At 51.3% G+C, this 22825-nt stretch overlaps 1 protein-coding gene across 1 annotated transcript in view; it reads left to right on the top strand.

Annotated features, from left to right (window-relative positions):
- The window catches only part of OLFML2A (olfactomedin like 2A), a 294077-nt gene that overhangs the window by 182450 nt on the left and 88802 nt on the right, over nucleotides 1–22825 (top strand). The window contains exon 3 of the mRNA XM_078641829.1: nucleotides 14921–15028. Coding sequence (XP_078497955.1) covers nucleotides 14921–15028 — 108 coding nt within the window. The remainder of the gene's footprint in view (nucleotides 1–14920; nucleotides 15029–22825) is intronic.

Raw genomic sequence — 22825 nt, 5'->3', positions numbered from 1 at the left:
GTTCGAAACTCGGAAGCCACCGCCTCTTAACACTAGTGAGTACGAGGAAAGCACGGGCGGCCATGCGTTGCTTTGTTAATATTGCATACAGATCTGAAATCACCGTTTGAGGAGTGGAGCCGGGGAGGGGGCGGAGCTTCGTGGCGAGAGCTCCGTAACAGACACTTGCCCTCAACCAAGCCCTCCGCCCCCTTACCACTCACACAAACAAAACGGAAGTTGTCGGAACCAAGAAGAAAAGCGAAAGGAGGTAGGGAGGGGAAAAGAAGCTGCCAGGGCTGCCATGAATATTAAAGTAAAGCTGGGTCATAAGCTTCCAGCCATGGGAGTCTGTGACTTGTAAACGGCTGATAACCCATGACCCCATGACCTCTCATGGGAACGTTCACAGAGCAGCAGAACAACAGACATCCTTAGTATCGGCACAAAGCCATCGCTGGCACAGTGATTCAAGCAAGTGTATTTTGAGGGAAGGGCTGTGATAATAGCAAATATGCATTAGGCGGAGTGACCCTTGGCTTGGCTGCGGTCTTACCAGGCGCACTTACCTCCGTATCCGGCTCCACTCACGGACCCTCGACATGCCGAAACGGTGAACTAGCAGGAAGTGAAACTTATCGCACTAAGCAGCAATGCCCCTCCCCCGCAGCGCCCGCGAGCAAACAAGACAAGCATTTAGTGCAATAGGTCCTGCATTTGCGAGAGGTTAAGCTATTAGCATTGTAAATTACAATGTCTTTTATTTAGATTTAAAAAAACAAAACAAAGGCATTGTCATTTACAATGCCAAGAGCTCAGACCCAGCAAATGCGAGACCTACTGCATTGCAAATGCTTGTTAGGTTTTGCCTGGCGAAAAGATGCGCTCTGCGCATCTTTTTCGCGCAGGCGAAATCCTGATGAGATCTGTAGTGTGGCTTTGGGTCGGCCCTCGTCATTCATTGGCTGGCTCCATAAATGGAGCCTAGCCATTGGACGAGGGGCCTGTCCGTCAATGCCGGACCAGATTCGGGGGCGTTCCCGACATTCTTTGGCTTTTGCCGACGTCACGCGACGCCGGGAACGCCCCCGATTCTGTTCCGGCATTGCCGGCACCTCCCTTGCTCTCCCTCCCGCTTGTTTCCTGGTGCCCGCCTTCGTGCTCCGGCCGGCCGTCGTCAGCGTCTCTCCTCCCCCTTTCCCGCCCCCTCCCGCTTGTTTTGGTGCCCGTCTTCTGCTCCGGCCGGCCGTCGTCAGCTCTCTCCTCCCCCTTTCCCGCCCCCTCCCGCTTCTCTCTGATGCCCGCCTTCCGGTGAGACACTGTGATGAATGCCACTGAAAGCCCTGGATGGACTGGGCTGGGTCCGGGTCAGTCTGCTCGGTAGTGGGCTGACTAGTGACTGTCAATGACCTCCTGCAGCGCGAAGTGCTGTTCGAAACTCGGAAGCCACCGCCTCTTAACACTAGTGAGTACGAGGAAAGCACGGGCGGCCATGCGTTGCTTTGTTAATATTGCATACAGATCTGAAATCACCGTTTGAGGAGTGGAGCCGGGGAGGGGGCGGAGCTTCGTGGCGAGAGCTCCGTAACAGACACTTGCCCTCAACCAAGCCCTCCGCCCCCTTACCACTCACACAAACAAAACGGAAGTTGTCGGAACCAAGAAGAAAAGCGAAAGGAGGTAGGGAGGGGAAAAGAAGCTGCCAGGGCTGCCATGAATATTAAAGTAAAGCTGGGTCATAAGCTTCCAGCCATGGGAGTCTGTGACTTGTAAACGGCTGATAACCCATGACCCCATGACCTCTCATGGGAACGTTCACAGAGCAGCAGAACAACAGACATCCTTAGTATCGGCACAAAGCCATCGCTGGCACAGTGATTCAAGCAAGTGTATTTTGAGGGAAGGGCTGTGATAATAGCAAATATGCATTAGGCGGAGTGACCCTTGGCTTGGCTGCGGTCTTACCAGGCGCACTTACCTCCGTATCCGGCTCCACTCACGGACCCTCGACATGCCGAAACGGTGAACTAGCAGGAAGTGAAACTTATCGCACTAAGCAGCAATGCCCCTCCCCCGCAGCGCCCGCGAGCAAACAAGACAAGCATTTAGTGCAATAGGTCCTGCATTTGCGAGAGGTTAAGCTATTAGCATTGTAAATTACAATGTCTTTTATTTAGATTTAAAAAAACAAAACAAAGGCATTGTCATTTACAATGCCAAGAGCTCAGACCCAGCAAATGCGAGACCTACTGCATTGCAAATGCTTGTTTATTCTGAAAGCATGACCAGTGTACCGCACAGATGAGCCGCACAGGGTATAATGTGTCTATGATTGCTGAACGTGACTGACAGATCGGCGTGGGCTGCAAAATGTTGTTGAACCTACCTTACGATTATGCCTCCACGTTGAACCTTCTTGGCATCTGTGAACCTAAAATCTCAAATTCGTCCCTTTCTAAGTGTTGGAAAATAACTGCACACATTAGCAGCACATTACCAGCACTCAGTTTATCGACCTCAGAAGATTGAACAGCCGTGTCGGCCCAGTCCGGATATGAAATAACGACCTGTGCAAACAAAAAATGTTAGCAGCGACTATTTTGGTTACTTGAGTCTTCCAGACAGCTCAGTTATTTCGTGGAGAGCACAGACGGGGCTGCTCTGCCACATTCAATAAACAGAAGCGCCACTGGCAATTGATGATCACTGTGACACTCCCCCATATTGAGCGCTGAAAAGTCCAGGTCAAGAAAAGATGCCTTAGTACTTGATTAACTGTGTAGTCAGAGTGGAGCTTCAGAGTGGAGCTTCAGAGTGCAGAGTGGAGCTTCAGAGTGCAGAGTGGAGCTTCAGAGTGGAGCTTCAGAGTGGAGCTTCAGAGTGGAGCTTCAGAGTGGAGCTTCAGAGTGCAGAGTGGAGCTTCAGAGTGGAGCTTCAGAGTGCAGAGTGGAGCTTCAGAGTGCAGAGTGGAGCTTCAGAGTGCAGAGTGGAGCTTCAGAGTGCAGAGTGGAGCTTCAGAGTGCAGAGTGGAGCTTCAGAGTGCAGAGTGGAGCTTCAGAGTGGAGCTTCAGAGTGGAGCTTCAGAGTGGAGCTTCAGAGTGGAGCTTCAGAGTGGAGCTTCAGAGTGCAGAGTGGAGCTTCAGAGTGCAGAGTGGAGCTTCAGAGTGGAGCTTCAGAGTGCAGAGTGGAGCTTCAGAGTGCAGAGTGGAGCTTCAGAGTGCAGAGTGGAGCTTCAGAGTGCAGAGTGGAGCTTCAGAGTGGAGCTTCAGAGTGCAGAGTGGAGCTTCAGAGTGGAGCTTCAGAGTGCAGAGTGGAGCTTCAGAGTGCAGAGTGGAGCTTCAGAGTGGAGCTTCAGAGTGCAGAGTGGAGCTTCAGAGTGGAGCTTCAGAGTGCAGAGTGGAGCTTCAGAGTGCAGAGTGGAGCTTCAGAGTGCAGAGTGGAGCTTCAGAGTGCAGAGTGGAGCTTCAGAGTGCAGAGTGGAGCTTCAGAGTGGAGCTTCAGAGTGGAGCTTCAGAGTGGAGCTTCAGAGTGGAGCTGCAGATTCAGAGTGGAGCTGCAGATTCAGAGTGGAGCTGCAGATTCAGAGTGGAGCTGCAGATTCAGAGTGGAGCTGCAGATTCAGAGTGGAGCTTCAGAGTGGAGCTTCAGAGTGGAGCTTCAGAGTGGAGCTTCAGAGTGGAGCTTCAGAGTGGAGCTTCAGAGTGGCGCTTCAGAGTGGAGCTTCAGAGTGGAGCTTCAGAGTGCAGAGTGGAGCTTCAGAGTGCAGAGTGGAGCTTCAGAGTGCAGAGTGGAGCTTCAGAGTGGAGCTTCAGAGTGGAGCTTCAGAGTGGAGCTTCAGAGTGGAGCTTCAGAGTGGAGCTTCAGAGTGGAGCTTCAGGGTGGAGCTTCAGAGTGCAGCTTCAGAGTGGAGCTTCAGAGTGCAGCTTCAGAGTGCAGCTTCAGAGTGCAGATTCAGAGTGGAGCTTCAGAGTGCAGAGTGGAGCTTCAGAGTGGAGCTTCAGAGTGCAGATTCAGAGTGGAGCTTCAGAGTGCAGAGTGGAGCTTCAGAGTGCAGATTCAGAGTGGAGCTTCAGAGTGCAGATTCAGAGTGGAGCTTCAGAGTGCAGATTCAGAGTGGAGCTTCAGAGTGCAGATTCAGAGTGGAGCTTCAGAGTGCAGATTCAGAGTGGAGATTCAGAGTGCAGATTCAGAGTGGAGATTCAGAGTGGAGCTTCAGAGTGGAGATTCAGAGTGGAGCTTCAGAGTGCAGAGTGGAGCTGCAGATTCAGAGTGGAGCTGCAGAGTGCAGATTCAGAGTGCAGAGTGGAGCTTCAGAGTGCAGATTCAGAGTGGAGCATCAGAGTGCAGATTCAGAGTGGAGCTTCAGAGTGCAGAGTGGAGCTTCAGAGTGCAGATTCAGAGTGGAGCTTCAGAGTGCAGATTCAGAGTGGAGCTTCAGAGTGCAGAGTGGAGCTTCAGAGTGCAGATTCAGAGTGGAGCTTCAGAGTGCAGAGTGGAGCTTCAGAGTGGAGCTTCAGAGTGGAGCTTCAGAGTGGAGCTTCAGAGTGGAGCTTCAGAGTGGAGCTTCAGAGTGGAGCTTCAGAGTGGAGCTTCAGAGTGCAGATTCAGAGTGGAGCTTCAGAGTGCAGAGTGGAGCTTCAGAGTGCAGAGTGGAGCTTCAGAGTGCAGATTCAGAGTGGAGCTTCAGAGTGCAGAGTGGAGCTTCAGAGTGCAGATTCAGAGTGGAGCTTCAGAGTGCAGAGTGGAGCTTCAGAGTGCAGATTCAGAGTGGAGCTTCAGAGTGCAGAGTGGAGCTTCAGAGTGCAGAGTGGAGCTTCAGAGTGCAGATTCAGAGTGCAGAGTGGAGCTTCAGAGTGCAGAGTGGAGCTTCAGAGTGGAGCTTCAGAGTGGAGCTTCAGAGTGCAGCTTCAGAGTGCAGAGTGGAGCTTCAGAGTGCAGCTTCAGAGTGCAGAGTGGAGCTTCAGAGTGCAGAGTGGAGCTTCAGAGTGCAGAGTGGAGCTTCAGAGTGGAGCTTCAGAGTGGAGCTTCAGAGTGGAGCTTCAGAGTGGAGCTTCAGAGTGGAGCTTCAGAGTGGAGCTTCAGAGTGGAGCTTCAGAGTGTCAAGAGCAATGGCAATAGCTCTAACTTTAACAAAGGCAAAACCATTGCATTGTAAATGCTTGTTACTGAAGCTACAAAGGTTGCCCCAGCAAGGGTATCCCTTATTTTTGCACTTGTGCAATTCCGGCACAACTTAAAATGTCCGGAAACCTGAGAGGTGTCTCGCTGCTGCATCTGACCCATACACCGAATGGCTCTAAACGCAATGCAATAGAGGTTAGTGGCGACAGGGGCGGCCTTAGGCATGTGCAAGCTGTGCACCTGCACAGGGCCGCCAAACCCCAGGGGCCACCACGCCAATATATATCCTTAATATAATAATCCTCTGAGGATGGATACATATTTGCGTGGCGGCCCCTGGCAGGGATTTGGCGGCCTCAGGCTCCGTTCCACTTCCAAACACCCTGACCCCCCACCCCCCCCCCCCCCCCTCCCCCTGAGCTGGAGGGGGGGGGCTCCGCTCCGCCCAGACCCCCTCTTCCGGGGCCCCCTATCTACGCTCCCTGCCCAGGGCCGGCATGAGCCTAGAGCCGCCCCTGGTGGCGACGCCATCTTGTACGCGACTAAGGGCACAGTACACGACCACGATATGTGTGTGGCCAGACATTGTAGTGCCTAGATTCTCTCACTGTCCACCCTGTTGTCTCTTCCTTTTACCTCCATCCTTCCTCTGCCAAGATCTGCTCCCCTTCTTCCCCAAGCCCCATCTGCTTCTTAGTCATGATTATATGTAAATACATATTTAGAGAAGCCTGGTCCTCATCTTCAAGCCTGTGGGCATTGTGAGTAAAGCAGAGGTACCTCAGAGCACAAGATGACGCCATTGAGGTGACTGAAGACAGGGGCGGTGAAAGGCGATCTGATTGAAGTGAGGAACTAGTTGGCAGACAGCCCACCTGTGTACATCACGCTCAAGCGCGCAGAGTTTGGAATAAGTCACGGATGAGCAATATCTGAAAACCTAAAATAATGTTGTCGTCAGGGTGATGGCTTAATCAAGGCTTTGACCTTTTCCAGTGCTTTAAGTGGGATGAAAAAACTGGGGGTTCTCTCAAAGGGGCGTAGCCAATGTAATTATGGGTGTGGCTTAAAAACACGTAAGCTAAAAATCTGTCCTTCGCATAGTGTGCCGCCCAACTCGTATTTTGCTGTTTCTGTCATTGCATCCAGATATATGATACAACAAGAAACATCATATCTACAACAAGGCAGGACTATTGGCTTTGTCAATGGTTGTTAGTTGTATAAGATAAATAAGCAGCAACTATGGCTTGTAAATAATATTGAAAAAGCTTCCACTTAAAGCCAGCGTGACACCACGACAATGTTGCTGCTCCTGAGTTTCAAATGGAGAAGGGAATTCCAGAGAGAAAAGGACTCTCTTTAAAGGATTTCCCTTCCCCCACAACGCTCACCTGGCATGACGTCATGCCGTAACTTCTCCACTAGTGAGAAGTGAGCAGTGTGAGCAGCGCACATCGATGTGCCTGCTGTCACTGCAGACCGGAGGGAAAAAAAACGGACCGCCTGTGCCAGGGCACGTAACAGAGCCCGATAGAGACCCGTTTCAAGGTCCCCTTTAAAAAACTGCCGGTGCTCAGCCCCGGTGAGACACGGCCCACTTAAAGCCCTGTCCTTTTTAGGTCTCGGCTAGTAACGCGCTGAAAGCGCGTTCTCGCCAGAGAACTATTGTCGGCGTCTCAGCAGTCTGAGAACACCGAAGTGAGACAAGAGCTGGCCGCGCGCAGCGTTTCCCCATAGGATAACGTTGTGCGCGCGGCCAGGTCTTGTCTCCACAGCATTCCAGGGCTGACCGGATCGCGTCGCAGGCCTCTCTGGAATGCAGGGGGAGTCTGCAGAGAGGCGCGCGGCGCTGATAAACAGGCAGGCACTGAGAAAACGCTTTAATGCCATCAGGTCCGGTTCGCGCAATGTAAATGCGAGCACTTTTAAATTTTACACGGTTATGGTAGTTGACAATTCTCTGCATTGCTCTTCAAAGCTGTGTAAGGCACTGGCTTTGGTGTGAATTGAGCTCAGTTTAGGAAAGTGGCGCTTCACCGGCTGTGAGTTTACCAGTGCGTGGTCCTTTGGGCTCTCTCTCCGTGGGATTTTTGCAGCTCTGACGCACTCTAAAGAAATGTTGCTGCTTATGTACAATTATGTAACTTTGAGCCAGCTTGCTGTTTGTTTACTAACACCTGGAAAAAGTCTTCGCGGTAGTGCTTAGGCGCTGGACAAACTACCGGCCTGGGTGCTTTTAAGGGAGCTGACCTTGGCTGCCTTTGGTGTTGGATAGGACAGAGTGCATGCAGACGTTAGTTTACTTCTGGTTGCAGCAGTGGCTCGGGCAGCTTGCCTCGACGCGTGGCTTGCCATCTCATCTTCTTTGTGGTCACCAAACATTTAAAAACGTGGATAAAAAAAATCAGTCTTAAAGGCCTTATAGCGCTGTCAGCTTCTAAATCTCCTTTTAGAGGGTAAAACATTTTATTATAGCCGTTGACGAAAGAAATGGGAATGTGACAGGGTTTTTTTCTGGATAAATAAGAAAACATCTGTGCCTCGTGGGTATGCAGAGACTAAATTTGCTACCTGTATCTTAGTTTCAGCATAAAATCAAGACCGAGTGCATATTCTAAGCTAGGACAAATAAATACTGGCAGCCCAGAGATGCGGCGTTGGTTGTACCGTGTAGTCTTAAAGTGTGGAAGTGTTTATTTAATACTTCAAATAGCTTTTTAAGTGAGCAGAGAACAAGTATTGCCGCTTAAAGAGTAAAAATGAAACGCTAACAACAAAGGTTATTAAGCACTAAAATGTGCTTGAATATTTTTCATTGAAGGAATCCATTTAGAAATCCTTATTGGTTACTCACGGATGGTCAAGTAATCTGGGCGGTCCGATGCCGTCCAACAGTGTGGAATGGATGCGAAGTCGCAAGAGCAGAAGAAAGGCGAGCCCTCCCCTACTGACGCGTGTGAGCATAAGTTAGCCTGGAAGGGCGACCAGGCAGTATTAAGTCATTGCAGGACGTGTCGGGGTTCTGCAGTGCCAGCTGGTCATCTGTTCGCACGCGCCGCTTTCCATCCGCGGATAAGGAGCACGAGCGTCTTCAGGGGAGAGCGAGGCGTCTCGCGGTCCTTGCTCACGAATGGACGACCATCATTGGAGCATATGGCTGCCAAATCTGTCTTCTGGCGGGGGGTGTGGGGGGAGTGTTGATTACACGGCAGTCGGATAATCTCTATATTCACCTGCAGTGCTTAAACCTCCAATTATATTCAAGTTGATTTGATTGACTCCAGATGATTTCAATTGAATGGATCCCTGGAGGGGCCCTGGCAGATAATACTCGTCGGAGCACTTAGAGGGATCGTCTAACGCAGCCTAGCAGCCACTCCACGAAGCTCTTCCCTTTCTCTCGTCTTTGCTTACATCTGTTGCTGTTCCTTGCCCTTTTTTTTTTCGATTACATTCTGATTTTTTTTTGGTCTGCATTAGTATTTAGGCAGGGGCCACCGTGTTGACTAAATAACCATTGTTGCAGGGCACATATAAGCATGAACACACATGCACACATCGAAACACAAGCACATAAAAGCACAGACACGCAAATACACCAGGCACATATAAACATGAACACACATGCACACATCGAAACACAAGCACATAAAAGCACAGACACGAAAATACACCAGGGCACATATAAGCACGCACACATCGAAGCACAAGCACATACATGCACACAAATACACCAGGGCACATATAAGCACACACATCGAAACACACGCACATAAAAGCACAGACATGCAAATACACCAGGGCACATATAAGACCGCACACACATGCAAGCATCCAACACAATAACACATTTTTATATTGCCATGCAAGTATACAAGCAAACACAAATATAAGCCCACAGATGCATACACACATATATAGGCACTCACGCAGCCCACACAATTGCACATGGTTCCATTCGGGTACATAAAAACGCACACTCAATGCCACACAGAAACATGTAAAAGTTTGTTTAGATATGCCACCTGGATCCATGCACACACGAGGCATACACGCTCTCAAGCCAACACACACATCCAAACGCGCACACATGGATCCATGCACAATGTGTCACACACACACATGCACGGGCAAACACGGCCACCTGTTCACACATTCATCACTGCTCTTGTGCTGCATGGAATATTACAGTTGGTGTTGCAATATTTAGCAATGCCAATAGCTCAAACTTAATTACCCCCGAGACCTATTGCATTGCAAATGCTTGTTGTATGCGCAGGAAGAGGCTCTAAGCAGCACTAGGTGACAGAGGCACTATTAGTTACTCCCCCAGTGGCCTTCACACGTCCAAAAACACCGCCTTACCCCTGATGTGCGGTCCTTGGAACACCTCCTTGTTCTCAACCCCGCTTTCCTGATGTCACCCGTTTATAGGGGACTAACAGTATCAGGAAGACCACTCTGGTATGTGCGGCCCTCTCAAGGAGCCTCGGCAGTGATGTCTCTAGTCAATGACGGTGATGGCGTCACTGTGACTCCAACCTGCCTGATGTCACCACCCCAAGAGAAACAGTGTAAGAAAGTGGCTGTCTAATCAGTCTTCCAGGTGTCCCTCAGAGGAGGGGGAAAACAAAAAAGAAGAAATTGCATATTGGGAGTCTGCCATAATATACAACCCCCTCTCCACTAAAAGCATAGGAGTAGGGGGGAAAATACATAAAGAATTATAATAAGTGGTCCGACCTGCCGCAATCTCTTTCACAAAGGAGCAAACTCAACAAACCCAGACAACACTATGCTTTTCTGTTCATATATAGCATATTACTTTGCCATATTTTGTTTATTTCTTTGTTGGTCTTTTTATCATTCTTTACAAGATCCATTATTTGTAACCCTGGACGGAGTTAGCGGAACACCGCTGCGCTAAGCGGAACTCCACAAGCGATGGAGTTTCTTTAGATAAATGTAGTTTGCGGTGATTGTCAGTGCCAGGTGCTTTTCTGCACTGTGCAATCATCGCGAACGGCATCTTGCACAGCGCAAGCGGGCACTTCTTCTTTTCTGCTGCTCAAGTAGATTTGTACTCGAGCTGCAGCTTTCTCAACGTGGGCAGGCGGTTTCTCAGCGCGAGCGGTCGCGAGCATACGCGTCCACTCGCAATGAGAAATCTGACCGCCGCGGGGAGGTTGATTTTCCACGCTCACGCTCGCCAACTTGATGTTGACGATCGTGAACGAGGAAAAATCTTGCCCGGAGGTGGATTGTCCTTGCGCACGCTGGCCAAACTGACATTGACGAATGCGAGTGAGGAAAAAAACGCCGCTCCGCAACGCGAAGCAGAGTTTTTCGGAACTCCCCGAGGCTGCGTAACGCAGAGTGCAGAAAACTCAGCCAACTCTGCGAGCGGAGCGGAGTTCACTGCCCAGACTTAATTATTTGATATTTATTACAAAACAGATATTTAATAATTTCTTCATACCATACACTGAATTGCACATTTTTCAATTATACCATTATACAAATTAATTTTCAGATTTAAAATACTTATTCCTCAAAACATCTCAACTCCATTTGACCTAGTATATCACACTCTCTACTAGCATCCCACTCACACTACAAACCATACACTCATCATACACCAATCCGGAAAAAAGCGAGACGACCTAAATCAATCAATCAATCAGGACATTTATAGAGCGCGCTACTCACCCGTAGGGGTCTCAAGGCGCTGGGGGGGGGGGGGGGGGTGGTGCTGCTACTGCTCGAAAAGCCAGGTCTTGAGTTGCTTCCTGAAGGGGAGATGGTCTTGGGTCAGTCGTAGGTGGGTGGGGAGGGAGTTTCAAGTCTTGGCAGCCAGGTGGGAGAAGGATCTTCCTCCGGTGGTGGTTCTGCGAATCCGTGGGATGGTGGCGAGGGCGAGGCTGGCGGAGCGGAGATGACGGGTGGGTGTGTAGAACGTGAGGCAGTTGTTGAGGTATTCAGGGCCCGTGTCGTGGAGAGCTTTGTGAGCGTGGGTGAGAAGCCTGAACGTAATCCTTTCGCTGACGGGGAGCCAGTGCAGGTCTCTCAGGTGGGCAGCGATGTGACTGTGTCGGGGTATGTCCAGGATGAGTCGCGCAGAAGCGTTCTGTATGCGTTGGAGTCTTTTCTGTAGTTTGATTGTGGTTCCGGAGTAGAGGGCGTTCCCGTAGTCCAGTCGGCTGGTGACGAGGGCCTGGGTGACCGTCTTTCTGGTGTTGGTGGGGATCCACCGGAAGATCTTTCGGAGCTTGCGGAGGGTGTTGAAACATGATGTTGAGACGGCGTTGACTTGCTTGGTCATCGTGAGGGAGGAGTCCAGGATGAGCCTTGAGGTACGCCGCAGATGATCTTGGTGGCCGCTGAGCGGAAGGGAGGGAGGCGTACTCGCTGAGCTCTGTCGGAGAGGAAGGAGGTGATCCATTCCAGGGCCATTCCTTGGATCCCGGCGTGGTGGAAGCGGCTTGTTAGGGTGCGGTGGCAGACTGTTTCGAATGCGGCCGATAGGTCGAGGAGGATGAGGGCAGCAGTTTCCCCGTTGTTGAGCAGGGCCCTGATGTCCTCGGTGGCTGCGATGAGGGCGGTCTCGGTGCAGTGGTTTGCTCGGAATCCGGACTGCGAAGGGTTGAGGGATCCGTTAGTCTCGAGGAAGGAGGTTAGCTGTTTGTTGACGGTCTTCTCGATGACTTTAGCGGGGAATGGGAGGAGCGAGATGGGGCGGAAGTTCTTGAGGTCCGCGGGGTCTGCGGTGGGTTTCTTCAGGAGGGCGCTGATCTCTGCATGTTTCCAGCTCTCCGGAAAGGTGGCGGATGCAAAGGAGTAGTTAATGATGTTCCAGAGTTGGGGCGCGTGGATGGTGTCGGCTTTGTTGAAGATGTGGTGTGGACAGGGGTCGGCAGGGGAGCCGGAGTGAATGGTGTTCATCATGAGGGTGGTGTCCTCAGTGCTGACAGGGGTCCAGGCGCAGAGGATGGTGGTGGGGGGCGTTGGTTCGGTGGTAGGGTGTGTGGTATGGGTGCTGAAGCTGTTGTGCATGTTGGCGATCTTGTGGTGGAAGAACGAGGCGAGTGCGTCGCAGAGGTCTTGTGAGGGCTTGATGTCGTTGTTGCTGGCGCTGGGGTTGGAGAGCTCTTTAACGATGTTGAAGAGTTCCTTGCTGTTGTGGGTGTTGCTGTCCAGTCGTTCTCTGAATGCAGTCCTTTTGGTGGTGTGGATCAGCTGGTGGTGTTTGCGGAAGGCGTTCTTGAGGGCTGTCATGTTTTCTGTTGACTGGTCGTGGCGCCAGGCTTTCTGGAGGGTATGGCAGGATTTTTTGGAGTCTTTTAGGTCGTTGGTGAACCACAAGGTTTTCTTGCTGCCGGGTCTGCTGGGAGGATTCTTCAGCGGTGCAAGGGTATCGGCGCAGTTGGTGAGCCACTGTGTGAGGTTACGGGCTGCTTCGTTGCAGTTCGTAGAGTTGGTGGGGGGGTTTTGGCTCAGGGTGGTGGTGAGCTGGTCGGTGGTGATCTTGCTCCAGCATCTTCGGGGAGCCTGTTGCGGGTGGTGGTGAGTCGTAGTTTTCCTGAAGTTGAAGTGGACGCAGCTTTGGTCCGTCCAGTGTAGTCCGGTGGAGTGGCTGAAGGCGATGTGGTTGCTGGAGGAGAAGACTGGGTCAAGCGTGTGGCCAGCGTAGTGGGTAGGGGTGTTCACCAGTTGCTTGAGTCTGAGGTTGGCGAGGTTGTCCAGCAGGGTGGTGGTGTTGTTGTCGTTGTTGTTTTCCAGGTGGAAGTTGAGGTCTCCCAGGAGGATGTAGTCTGAGGAGGTGAGGGCGTGTGGGCTGATGAAGTCTGCGATGGCTTCGCTGAACTGTGTGCGTGGGCCCGGGGGTCTGTAGATGAGAGTGCCTCTGAGGGTGGTCTTGGGGTCGGTGTGCATCTGGAAGTGAAGGTGCTCGGCTGCGGTGAGCGTGTCGTCGGAGTTGGTCGTGATGCGGATGGTGTTTCTGTGGACGATGGCGATGCCTCCTCCGGTATGGTTGATGCGGTCCCTCCGGGTGATCTTGTAGCCGTCCGGGATGGATATGGCAATGGCAATGAGGAGGCGTTCATCCAGGTTTCTGTAAGGAAGGCGACGTCTGGTGATGTTGTGTCGAGGAGGTTCCAGAGTTCGATGGCGTGTCTGTGGACGGAGCGGGTGTTGAGCAGGATGCACTTGAGGTGATTGTTGCTGGTGCCTGGCTTTGCGGGTGTGGTGCAGGTCTGGAGGCAGGTGAATTTGCAGGCTTGGCAGGTGAAGGGTCCGTGGGTGCGTTTCGGGGTGGCTCGGTGGCAGGCGGGGTTCTGGCCGGTGTTGAATGCGTGGAGGGTGGTGGTGTCGTAGTTCAGACGGGTGGGCTGGTGTCGTTGAGGTCCAGGGGTCCTGGCACTGGGCGCGGTCCAGGCGCGGATGGGCGCAGACGGGCTTGCCTTTGGCGCGCCTTTGGCGCGCAATCGGCATGCCCGCTGCGCAGGGCCGCTGTGCGTACGCATGGACTCCGCCATAAATGGCGAAGTGGGAGGGAGGAGCACCTGGGAGGCGGGAGCGGGAAGGCGAATGGGTGGGGAGGGAGGGGGTACAGAAGAGAAGTGGGCAGGGCTGCAGGGGAGCAGCGGCGGGGAGCGGGAAGTGGGGGGTTAAAGAGCGGGAAAAAAACAGAGGCGAGGGGGCGAAGAAACCAAGACAATAACGGGCAGCAATAGAGGCACAGAGAAACACACAATACTCAGCTGTAGGAGAAGCGACGAGACACGAGCAGAAAACAGGCACTGGAACACAACCAGAAGCTCAGCTGCAGGGCAGCGGCGAACTCGTGGCAGCAGCGGTGAAGCCTGGCACACTCACGGGGAGTCGCGCAGTGCGTAGAGCGACCGGCCCTGAAGCAGGGTCAGAGGTCACCACCAGCACCAGCGAAGTCTCTATAATTGCAGACTGGACTCTCTGACAGTCGACACGCGTATCGGTGGTATTTAATCTTATGTTGCCACCTTCTTCAAGACCGAATTGTATTTAGATATGTGTATAACACACCAGGAGGGCAATAGGAGACTCTTGTATTTCATCAGAGACTGGTATACTATTCCATATATTTCAGGAGAAGGAAGTTTCAGTCACTCCGGAAGCCTTCTTCCCATAGTGGACATAAACGTTCTTCTCTAAAGGTTCCACCGAGTATTCCGCCGGTCAGGAAGGGTGACTCGGTCTTGACACTCTGATCATACATCCAGCAAGAATGAGTAATTCTGCAAATGGTAGCAATTCTCTCTTGACTTTACACGTTTTCCTAAATTATTAGAACGTATTCCAACTGTCCAGAATTTCTGTTGTACACACATTTCAAGCTTTCCCCGACCATGCTCCAATAGCAGGCTCCTGCCTTCACTTACGTCCACCACCAGCCGCAAAATCGCATCAGGTCGGATCCCTTATTATAATAAATATAGAGGGTCTGCTTAAATATATGGAAACAAGGCGCTGCTTTTCTCTTCTCACACTTGCCTACTTTATAGTGTACAAAGCAAGTGTGCATCTTGCACTGTTAGATCCAGAAGACATTTGCTAACAGATGCAGAGCTGTAGGCTCTAATGCATAGGACAGGTATGTGACATGTATGTAAACAATATGTTTATTTTCTCAATTCGGACAAACATAAGATGTCTCAGGCCTTCATCCTCAGACCTTGTTTTTCTTTGCAGCTGTATCTAAGTCATTCATTTTAGCTGACTGCTGACCAGGATGGGAGGTATTCTTTGTAAACTTAACTCTGTTCTTTGTGCTTTGCAGCTGCAGTCCATGGTCGACTTGCTGGAAGGGACCCTATACAGTATGGACTTAATGAAGGTGCACGCATACATCAATAAGGTGTCATCTCAGATGACCAACTTAGAAGAGGTAAGGAAGTCAATGCTCCCCCTGATGCTTGTAATCAACAAGGTGGCATCTCAGATGACCAACTTAGAAGAGGTGAAGAGGTCAAGGCTCCCCTTGAGCTTGAAATCAACAAGGAGGCATTTCAGATGATTAAGATAGAAGAGGTAAGAAGGCCAAGGTTCCCCTGATGCTTGAAATCACCAAGGTGGCATCTCAGATAAACAACTTAGAAGAGGTGAGAAGGCCGAGGTTCCCCTCAGTCTGTGAGTGACTCAGGCAGTGGTGTTGTGCTGCTGTGGTTTGGTGTTGTGCTGTGTTATTTCACTTAGTTTTGGTAGTGTGTGCTTCTGTCAGTGATGTGGACTCGCAGTTCAGAGAGGGATATACTGGGACAGGTTGGGTTAAATACAGGAATAGAAAGCTAGAGAGACATAAATGAGAGAAAAGGAGTGAGGGTGCGAGAAAGAGATAGGCCTAGCCAGAATGAGAAAAAGTGGAGGCGGTGGCAGGTGGTAGAGTGAGAGCTAGTGAGAGAGAGTGAGAGAGATGGTCCACATCAGATATGGGAAAAACCAAAGGTGATGATGGACGGAGCGTTGACAATACAAACACTCACCCCCAGTCAACTGATCTGGGTTTAATCCATCACCATTCTTTAGCTCACTCCGCCACCCCAGTTCAGACATGGCTATATGCAAATCAGTCTGACCCTGTGCCTTCTGGGAACAGTCCAGCCCGAACTGCCAAGCCATGTCTTCCCTGGACCGGAATCAAGCTTCCCAGGACCGGTTTCTGGCATTACAGCCGTCTTCAGCCGGGCTTGCTTGACTCCAGTGGCAAAGTGAGCAAGGGACTCACGTCTGAGCATACCCTGCCAACTTAGGGCGAACAAAGAAAAACCAAAGGTGATGATGGACGGAGCGTTGACAATACAAACACTCACCCCCAGTCAACTGATCTGGGTTTAATCCATCACCGTTCTTTAGCTCACTCCGCCACCCCAGTTCAGACATGGCTATATGCAAATCAGTCTGACCCTGTGCCTTCTGGGAACAGTCCAGCCCGAACTGCCAAGCCATGTCTTCCCTGGACCAGAATCAAGCTTCCCAGGACCGGTTTCTGGCATTACAGCCGTCTTCAGCCGGGCTTGCTTGACTACGGTGGCAAAGTGAGCAAGGGACTCACGTCTGAGCATACCCTGCCAACTTAGGGCGAACAAAGAAAATCCAAAGGTGATGATGGACGGAGCGTTGACAATACAAACACTCACCCCCAGTCAACTGATCTGGGTTTAATCCATCACCGTTCTTTAGCTCACTCCGCCACCCCAGTTCAGACATGGCTATATGCAAATCAGTCTGACCCTGTGCCTTCTGGGAACAGTCCAGCCCGAACTGCCAAGCCATGTCTTCCCTGGACCGGAATCAAGCTTCCCAGGACCGGTTTCTGGCATTACAGCCGTCTTCAGCCGGGCTTGCTTGACTCCAGTGGCAAAGTGAGCAAGGGACTCACGTCTGAGCATACCCTGCCAACTTAGGGCGAACAAAGAAAATCCAAAGGTGATGATGGACGGAGCGTTGACAATACAAACACTCACCCCCAGTCAACTGATCTGGGTTTAATCCATCACCGTTCTTTAGCTCACTCCGCCACCCCAGTTCAGACATGGCTATATGCAAATCAGTCTGACCCTGTGCCTTCTGGGAACAGTCCAGCCCGAACTGCCAAGCCATGTCTTCCCTGGACCGGAATCAAGCTTCCCAGGACCGGTTTCTGGCATTACAGCCGTCTTCAGCCGGGCTTGCTTGACTCTGGTGGCAAAGTGAGCAAGGGACTCACGTCTGAGCATACCCTGCCAACTTAGGGCGAACAAAGAAAATCCAAAGGTGATGATGGACGGAGCGTTGACAATACAAACACTCACCCCCAGTCAACTGATCTGGGTTTAATCCATCACCGTTCTTTAGCTCACTCCGCCACCCCAGTTCAGACATGGCTATATGCAAATCAGTCTGACCCTGTGCCTTCTGGGAATAGTCCAGCCCGAACTGCCAAGCCATGTCTTCCCTGGACCGGAATCAAGCTTCCCAGGACCGGTTTCTGGCATTACAGCCATCTTCAGCCGGGCTTGCTTGACTCCAGTGGCAAAGTGAGCAAGGGACTCACGTCTGAGCATACCCTGCCAACTTAGGGCGAACAAAGAAAAACCAAAGGTGATGATGGACGGAGCGTTGACAATACAAACACTCATCCCCAGTCAACTGATCTGGGTTTAATCCATCACCGTTCTTTAGCTCACTCCGCCACCACAGTTCAGACATGGCTATATGCAAATCAGTCTGACCCTGTGCCTTCTGGGAACAGTCCAGCCCGAACTGCCAAGCCATGTCTTCCCTGGATCGGAATCAAGCTTCCCAGGACCGGTTTCTGGCATTACAGCCGTCTTCAGCCGGGCTTGCTTGACTCCGGTGGCAAAGTGAGCAAGGGACTCACGTCTGAGCATACCCTGCCAACTTAGGGCGAACTCAGTCTGTGAGTGACTCAGGCAGTGGTGTTGCGCTGCTGTGGTTTGGTGTTGTGCTGTGTTATTTCACTTAGTTTTGGTAGTGTGTGCTTCTGTCAGTGATGTGGACTCGCAGTTCAGAGAGGGATATACTGGGACAGGTTGGGTTAAATACAGGAATAGAAAGCTAGAGAGACATAAATGAGAGAAAAGGAGTGAGGCTGCGAGAAAGAGATAGGCCTAGCCAGAATGAGAAAGAGTGGAGGCGATGGCAGGTGGTAGAGTTAGAGCTAGTGAGAAAGAGTGAGAGAGATGGTCCACATCAGATATGGGAAAAACCAAAGGTGATGATGGATGGAGCGTTGACAATACAAACACTCACCCCCAGTCAACTGATCTGGGTTTAATCCATCACCGTTCTTTAGCTCACTCCGCCACCCCAGTTCAGACATGGCTATATGCAAATCAGTCTGACCCTGTGCCTTCTAGGAACAGTCCAGCCCGAACTGCCAAGCCATGTCTTCCCTGGACCGGAATCAAGTTTCCCAGGACCGGTTTCTGGCATTCCAGCCGTCTTCAGCCGGGCTTGCTTGACTCCAGTGGCAAAGTGAGCAAGGGACTCACGTCTGAGCATACCCTGCCAACTTAGGGCGAACAAAGAAAAACCAAAGGTGATGATGGACGGAGCGTTGACAATACAAACACTCACCCCCAGTCAACTGATCTGGGTTTAATCCATCACCGTTCTTTAGCTCACTCCGCCACCCCAGTTCAGACATGGCTATATGCAAATCAGTCTGACCCTGTGCCTTCTGGGAACAGTCCAGCCCGAACTGCCAAGCCATGTCTTCCCTGGACCGGAATCAAGCTTCCCAGGACCGGTTTCTGGCATTACCGCCGTCTTCAGCCGGGCTTGCTTGACTCCAGTGGCAAAGTGAGCAAGGGACTCACGTCTGAGCATACCCTGCCAACTTAGGGCGAACAAAGAAAAACCAAAGGTGATGATGAACGGAGCGTTGACAATACAAACACTCATCCCCAGTCAACTGATCTGGGTTTAATCCATCACCGTTCTTTAGCTCACTCCGCCACCCCAGTTCAGACATGGCTATATGCAAATCAGTCTGACCCTGTGCCTTCTGGGAACAGTCCAGCCCGAACTGCCAAGCCATGTCTTCCCTGGACCGGAATCAAGCTTCCCAGAACCGGTTTCTGGCATTACAGCCGTCTTCAGCCGGGCTTGCTTGACTCCAGTGGCAAAGTGAGCAAGGGACTCACGTCTGAGCATACCCTGCCAACTTAGGGTGAACAAAGAAAAACCAAAGGTGATGATGGACGGAGCGTTGACAATACAAACACTCACCCCCAGTCAACTGATCTGGGTTTAATCCATCACCGTTCTTTAGCTCATTCTGCCACCCCAGTTCAGACATGGCTATATGCAAATCAGTCTGACCCTGTGCCTTCTGGGAACAGTCCAGCCCGAACTGCCAAGCCATGTCTTCCCTGGACCGGAATCAAGCTTCCCAGGACCGGTTTCTGGCATTACAGCCGTCTTCAGCCGGGCTTGCTTGACTCCGGTGGCAAAGTGAGCAAGGGACTCACGTCTGAGCATACCCTGCCAATTTAGGGCGAACAAAGAAAATCCAAAGGTGATGATGGACGGAGCGTTGACAATACAAACACTCACCCCCAGTCAATTGATCTGGGTTTAATCCATCACCGTTCTTTAGCTCACTCCGCCACCCCAGTTCAGACATGGCTATATGCAAATCAGTCTGACCCTGTGCCTTCTGGGAACAGTCCAGCCCGAACTGCCAAGCCATGTCTTCCCTGGACCGGAATCAAGATTCCCAGGACCGGTTTCTGGCATTACAGCCGTCTTCAGCCGGTCTTGCTTGACTCCAGTGGCAAAGTGAGCAAGGGACTCACGTCTGAGCATACCCTGCCAACTTAGGGCGAACAAAGAAAAACCAAAGGTGATGATGGACGGAGCGTTGACAATACAAACACTCACCCCCAGTCAACTGATCTGGGTTTAATCCATCACCGTTCTTTAGCTCACTCCGCCACCCCAGTTCAGACATGGCTATATGCAAATCAGTCTGACCCTGTGCCTTCTGGGAACAGTCCAGCCCAAACTGCCAAGCCATGTCTTCCCTGGACCGGAATCAAGCTTCCCAGGACCGGTTTCTGGCATTACAGCCGTCTTCAGCCGGGCTTGCTTGACTCCGGTGGCAAAGTGAGCAAGGGACTCACGTCTGAGCATACCCTGCCAATTTAGGGCGAACAAAGAAAATCCAAAGGTGATGATGGACGGAGCGTTGACAATACAAACACTCACCCCCAGTCAATTGATCTGGGTTTAATCCATCACCGTTCTTTAGCTCACTCCGCCACCCCAGTTCAGACATGGCTATATGCAAATCAGTCTGACCCTGTGCCTTCTGGGAACAGTCCAGCCCGAACTGCCAAGCCATGTCTTCCCTGGACCGGAATCAAGCTTCCCAGGACCGGTTTCTGGCATTACAGCCGTCTGCAGCCGGGCTTGCTTGACTCCAGTGGCAAAGTGAGCAAGGGACTCACGTCTGAGCATACCCTGCCAACTTAGGGCGAACAAAGAAAAACCAAAGGTGATGATGGACGGAGCGTTGACAATACAAACACTCACCCCCAGTCAACTGATCTGGGTTTAATCCATCACCGTTCTTTAGCTCACTCCGCCACCCCAGTTCAGACATGGCTATATGCAAATCAGTCTGACCCTGTGCCTTCTAGGAACAGTCCAGCCCGAACTGCCAAGCCATGTCTTCCCTGGACCGGAATCAAGCTTCCCAGGACCGGTTTCTGGCATTACAGCCGTCTTCAGCCGGGCTTGCTTGACTCCAGTGGCAAAGTGAGCAAGGGACTCACGTCTGAGCATACCCTGCCAACTTAGGGCGAACAAAGAAAAACCAAAGGTGATGATGGACGGAGCGTTGACAATACAAACACTCACCCCCAGTCAACTGATCTGGGTTTAATCCATCACCGTTCTTTAGCTCACTCCGCCACCCCAGTTCAGACATGGCTATATGCAAATCAGTCTGACCCTGTGCCTTCTGGGAACAGTCCAGCCCGAACTGCCAAGCCATGTCTTCCCTGGACCGGAATCAAGCTTCCCAGGACCGGTTTCTGGCATTACAGCCGTCTTCAGCCGGTCTTGCTTGACTCCAGTGGCAAAGTGAGCAAGGGACTCACGTCTAAGCATACCCTGCCAACTTAGGGCGAACAAAGAAAAACCAAAGGTGATGATGGACGGAGCGTTGACAATACAAACACTCACCCCCAGTCAACTGATCTGGGTTTAATCCATCACCGTTCTTTAGCTCACTCCGCCACCCCAGTTCAGACATGGCTATATGCAAATCAGTCTGACCCTGTGCCTTCTGGGAACAGTCCAGCCCGAACTGCCAAGCCATGTCTTCCCTGGACCGGAATCAAGCTTCCCAGAACCGGTTTCTGGCATTACAGCCGTCTTCAGCCGGGCTTGCTTGACTCCAGTTGCAAGGTGAGCAAGGGACTCACGTCTGAGCATACCCTGCCAACTTAGGGCGAACAAAGAAAAACCAAAGGTGATGATGGACGGAGCGTTGACAATACAAACACTCACCCGCAGTCAACTGATCTGGGTTTAATCCATCACCGTTCTTTAGCTCACTCCGCCACCCCAGTTCAGACATGGCTATATGCAAATCAGTCTGACCCTGTGCCTTCTGGGAACAGTCCAGCCCGAACTGCCAAGCCATGTCTTCCCTGGACCGGAATCAAGCTTCCCAGGACCGGTTCCTGGCATTACAGCCGTCTTCAGCCGGGCTTGCTTGACTCCAGTGGCAAGCAAAGTGACTCCGGGCTGAAGACGGCTGAAATGCCAGAAACCGGTCCTCGGTAGCTTGTTTCCGGTCCAGGGAAGGCATGGCTTGGCAGTTCGGGCTGGACTGTTCCCACGAGGCACAGGGCCAGACTGATTTGCATATGGCCATGTCTGAACTGGGGTGGCAGAGTGGGCTAAAGAACGGTGATGGATTAAACCCAGATCAGTTGACTGGGGGTGAGTGCTTGTATTGTAAACACTCCGTCCATCATTTCCTTTGGTTTTGCCTTGTTCGCCATAAGTTGGCAGGGTATGCTCAGACGTGAGTCTCTTGCTCACTTTGCCACTGGATTCAGGCAAGCCGGGCTGAAGACGGCTGAAATGCCAGAAACCGGTCCTCGGTAGCTTGTTTCCGGTCCAGGGAAGGCATGGCTTTGCAGTTCGGGCTGGACTGTTCCCAGGAGGCACAGGGTCAGACTGATTTGCATATGGCCATGTCTGAACTGGGGTGGCAGAGTGGGCTAAAGAACGGTGATGGATTAAACCCAGATCAGTTGGCTGGGGGTGAGTGCTTGTATTGTCAACACTCCGTGCATCATTTCCTTTGGTTTTGCTTTCCACATCAGATATGGCCTGCTTCCTGGCCCAATGTTCTGCACTCAGATTACTGAACATTTTCTAGAGGCCAAAGATTTGCACTAGAAGTATAATAATGTTGTTCAGGCTTGATGCTGTACCATGAGGCTGGCCACCACTCAACAATCTGATTGGATTTTAATGATACCTCTTGGAGGTGCTTCCTAATAATGATCACAAAGTCCAACATACAGAAGCTGTCAGGGAGGGTGTGAACACTGAATATCAACGCCAGATTATTAATGGGATACAGTATCAAGATGTTCGAAGCATATGAGCTGCAGATTGTACACTATGCATATCTAACTCCACATACATGTACCTTGGGGACAGACATATATCTTTAAGGTACATAAATGTGGATTTAGGAATAGTAAATCTACACTTCCATATATGCACTTACCTTTTCATATTTTGACATATTTTGTCCCTTGGTATTCCATCTTCGATATTCTTATACTAGGATAATCTGGGGTTGATATTCAGTACTACAACCATCAGGAAGATCAGCATCCATCTCCTGCAAATGGAGGTTGGGCCAAAGAGGCCGAAGAAAAGCACTGCGAGGTTCAGACTTACATTTTATTTTGGAAACAATTTGTAAGAAGTGACTGCTACTGGCAGTACTGCACATCCTGTACGAGGAAGCACAAGCCACTGGTGTCCTCCCACGTCACTTCAGGAGCCTTCCTGATGACTCTTTTGAACACTCAGGAGCACTGTGCCTGATACGGACCACTCTCGCTTATTAATGTTGACAACAAAATCCTTCGTAAGGTCCTTGGAGATAGACTACTACAATTACTGCCTGACATTGCTCTATCAA

This window comes from Lissotriton helveticus, chromosome 5_1 (genome assembly GCF_964261635.1).
Source record: "Lissotriton helveticus chromosome 5_1, aLisHel1.1, whole genome shotgun sequence".
Lineage (NCBI taxonomy): Eukaryota > Metazoa > Chordata > Amphibia > Caudata > Salamandridae > Lissotriton > Lissotriton helveticus.
This window is presented reverse-complemented; position numbering and strand designations above follow the sequence as displayed.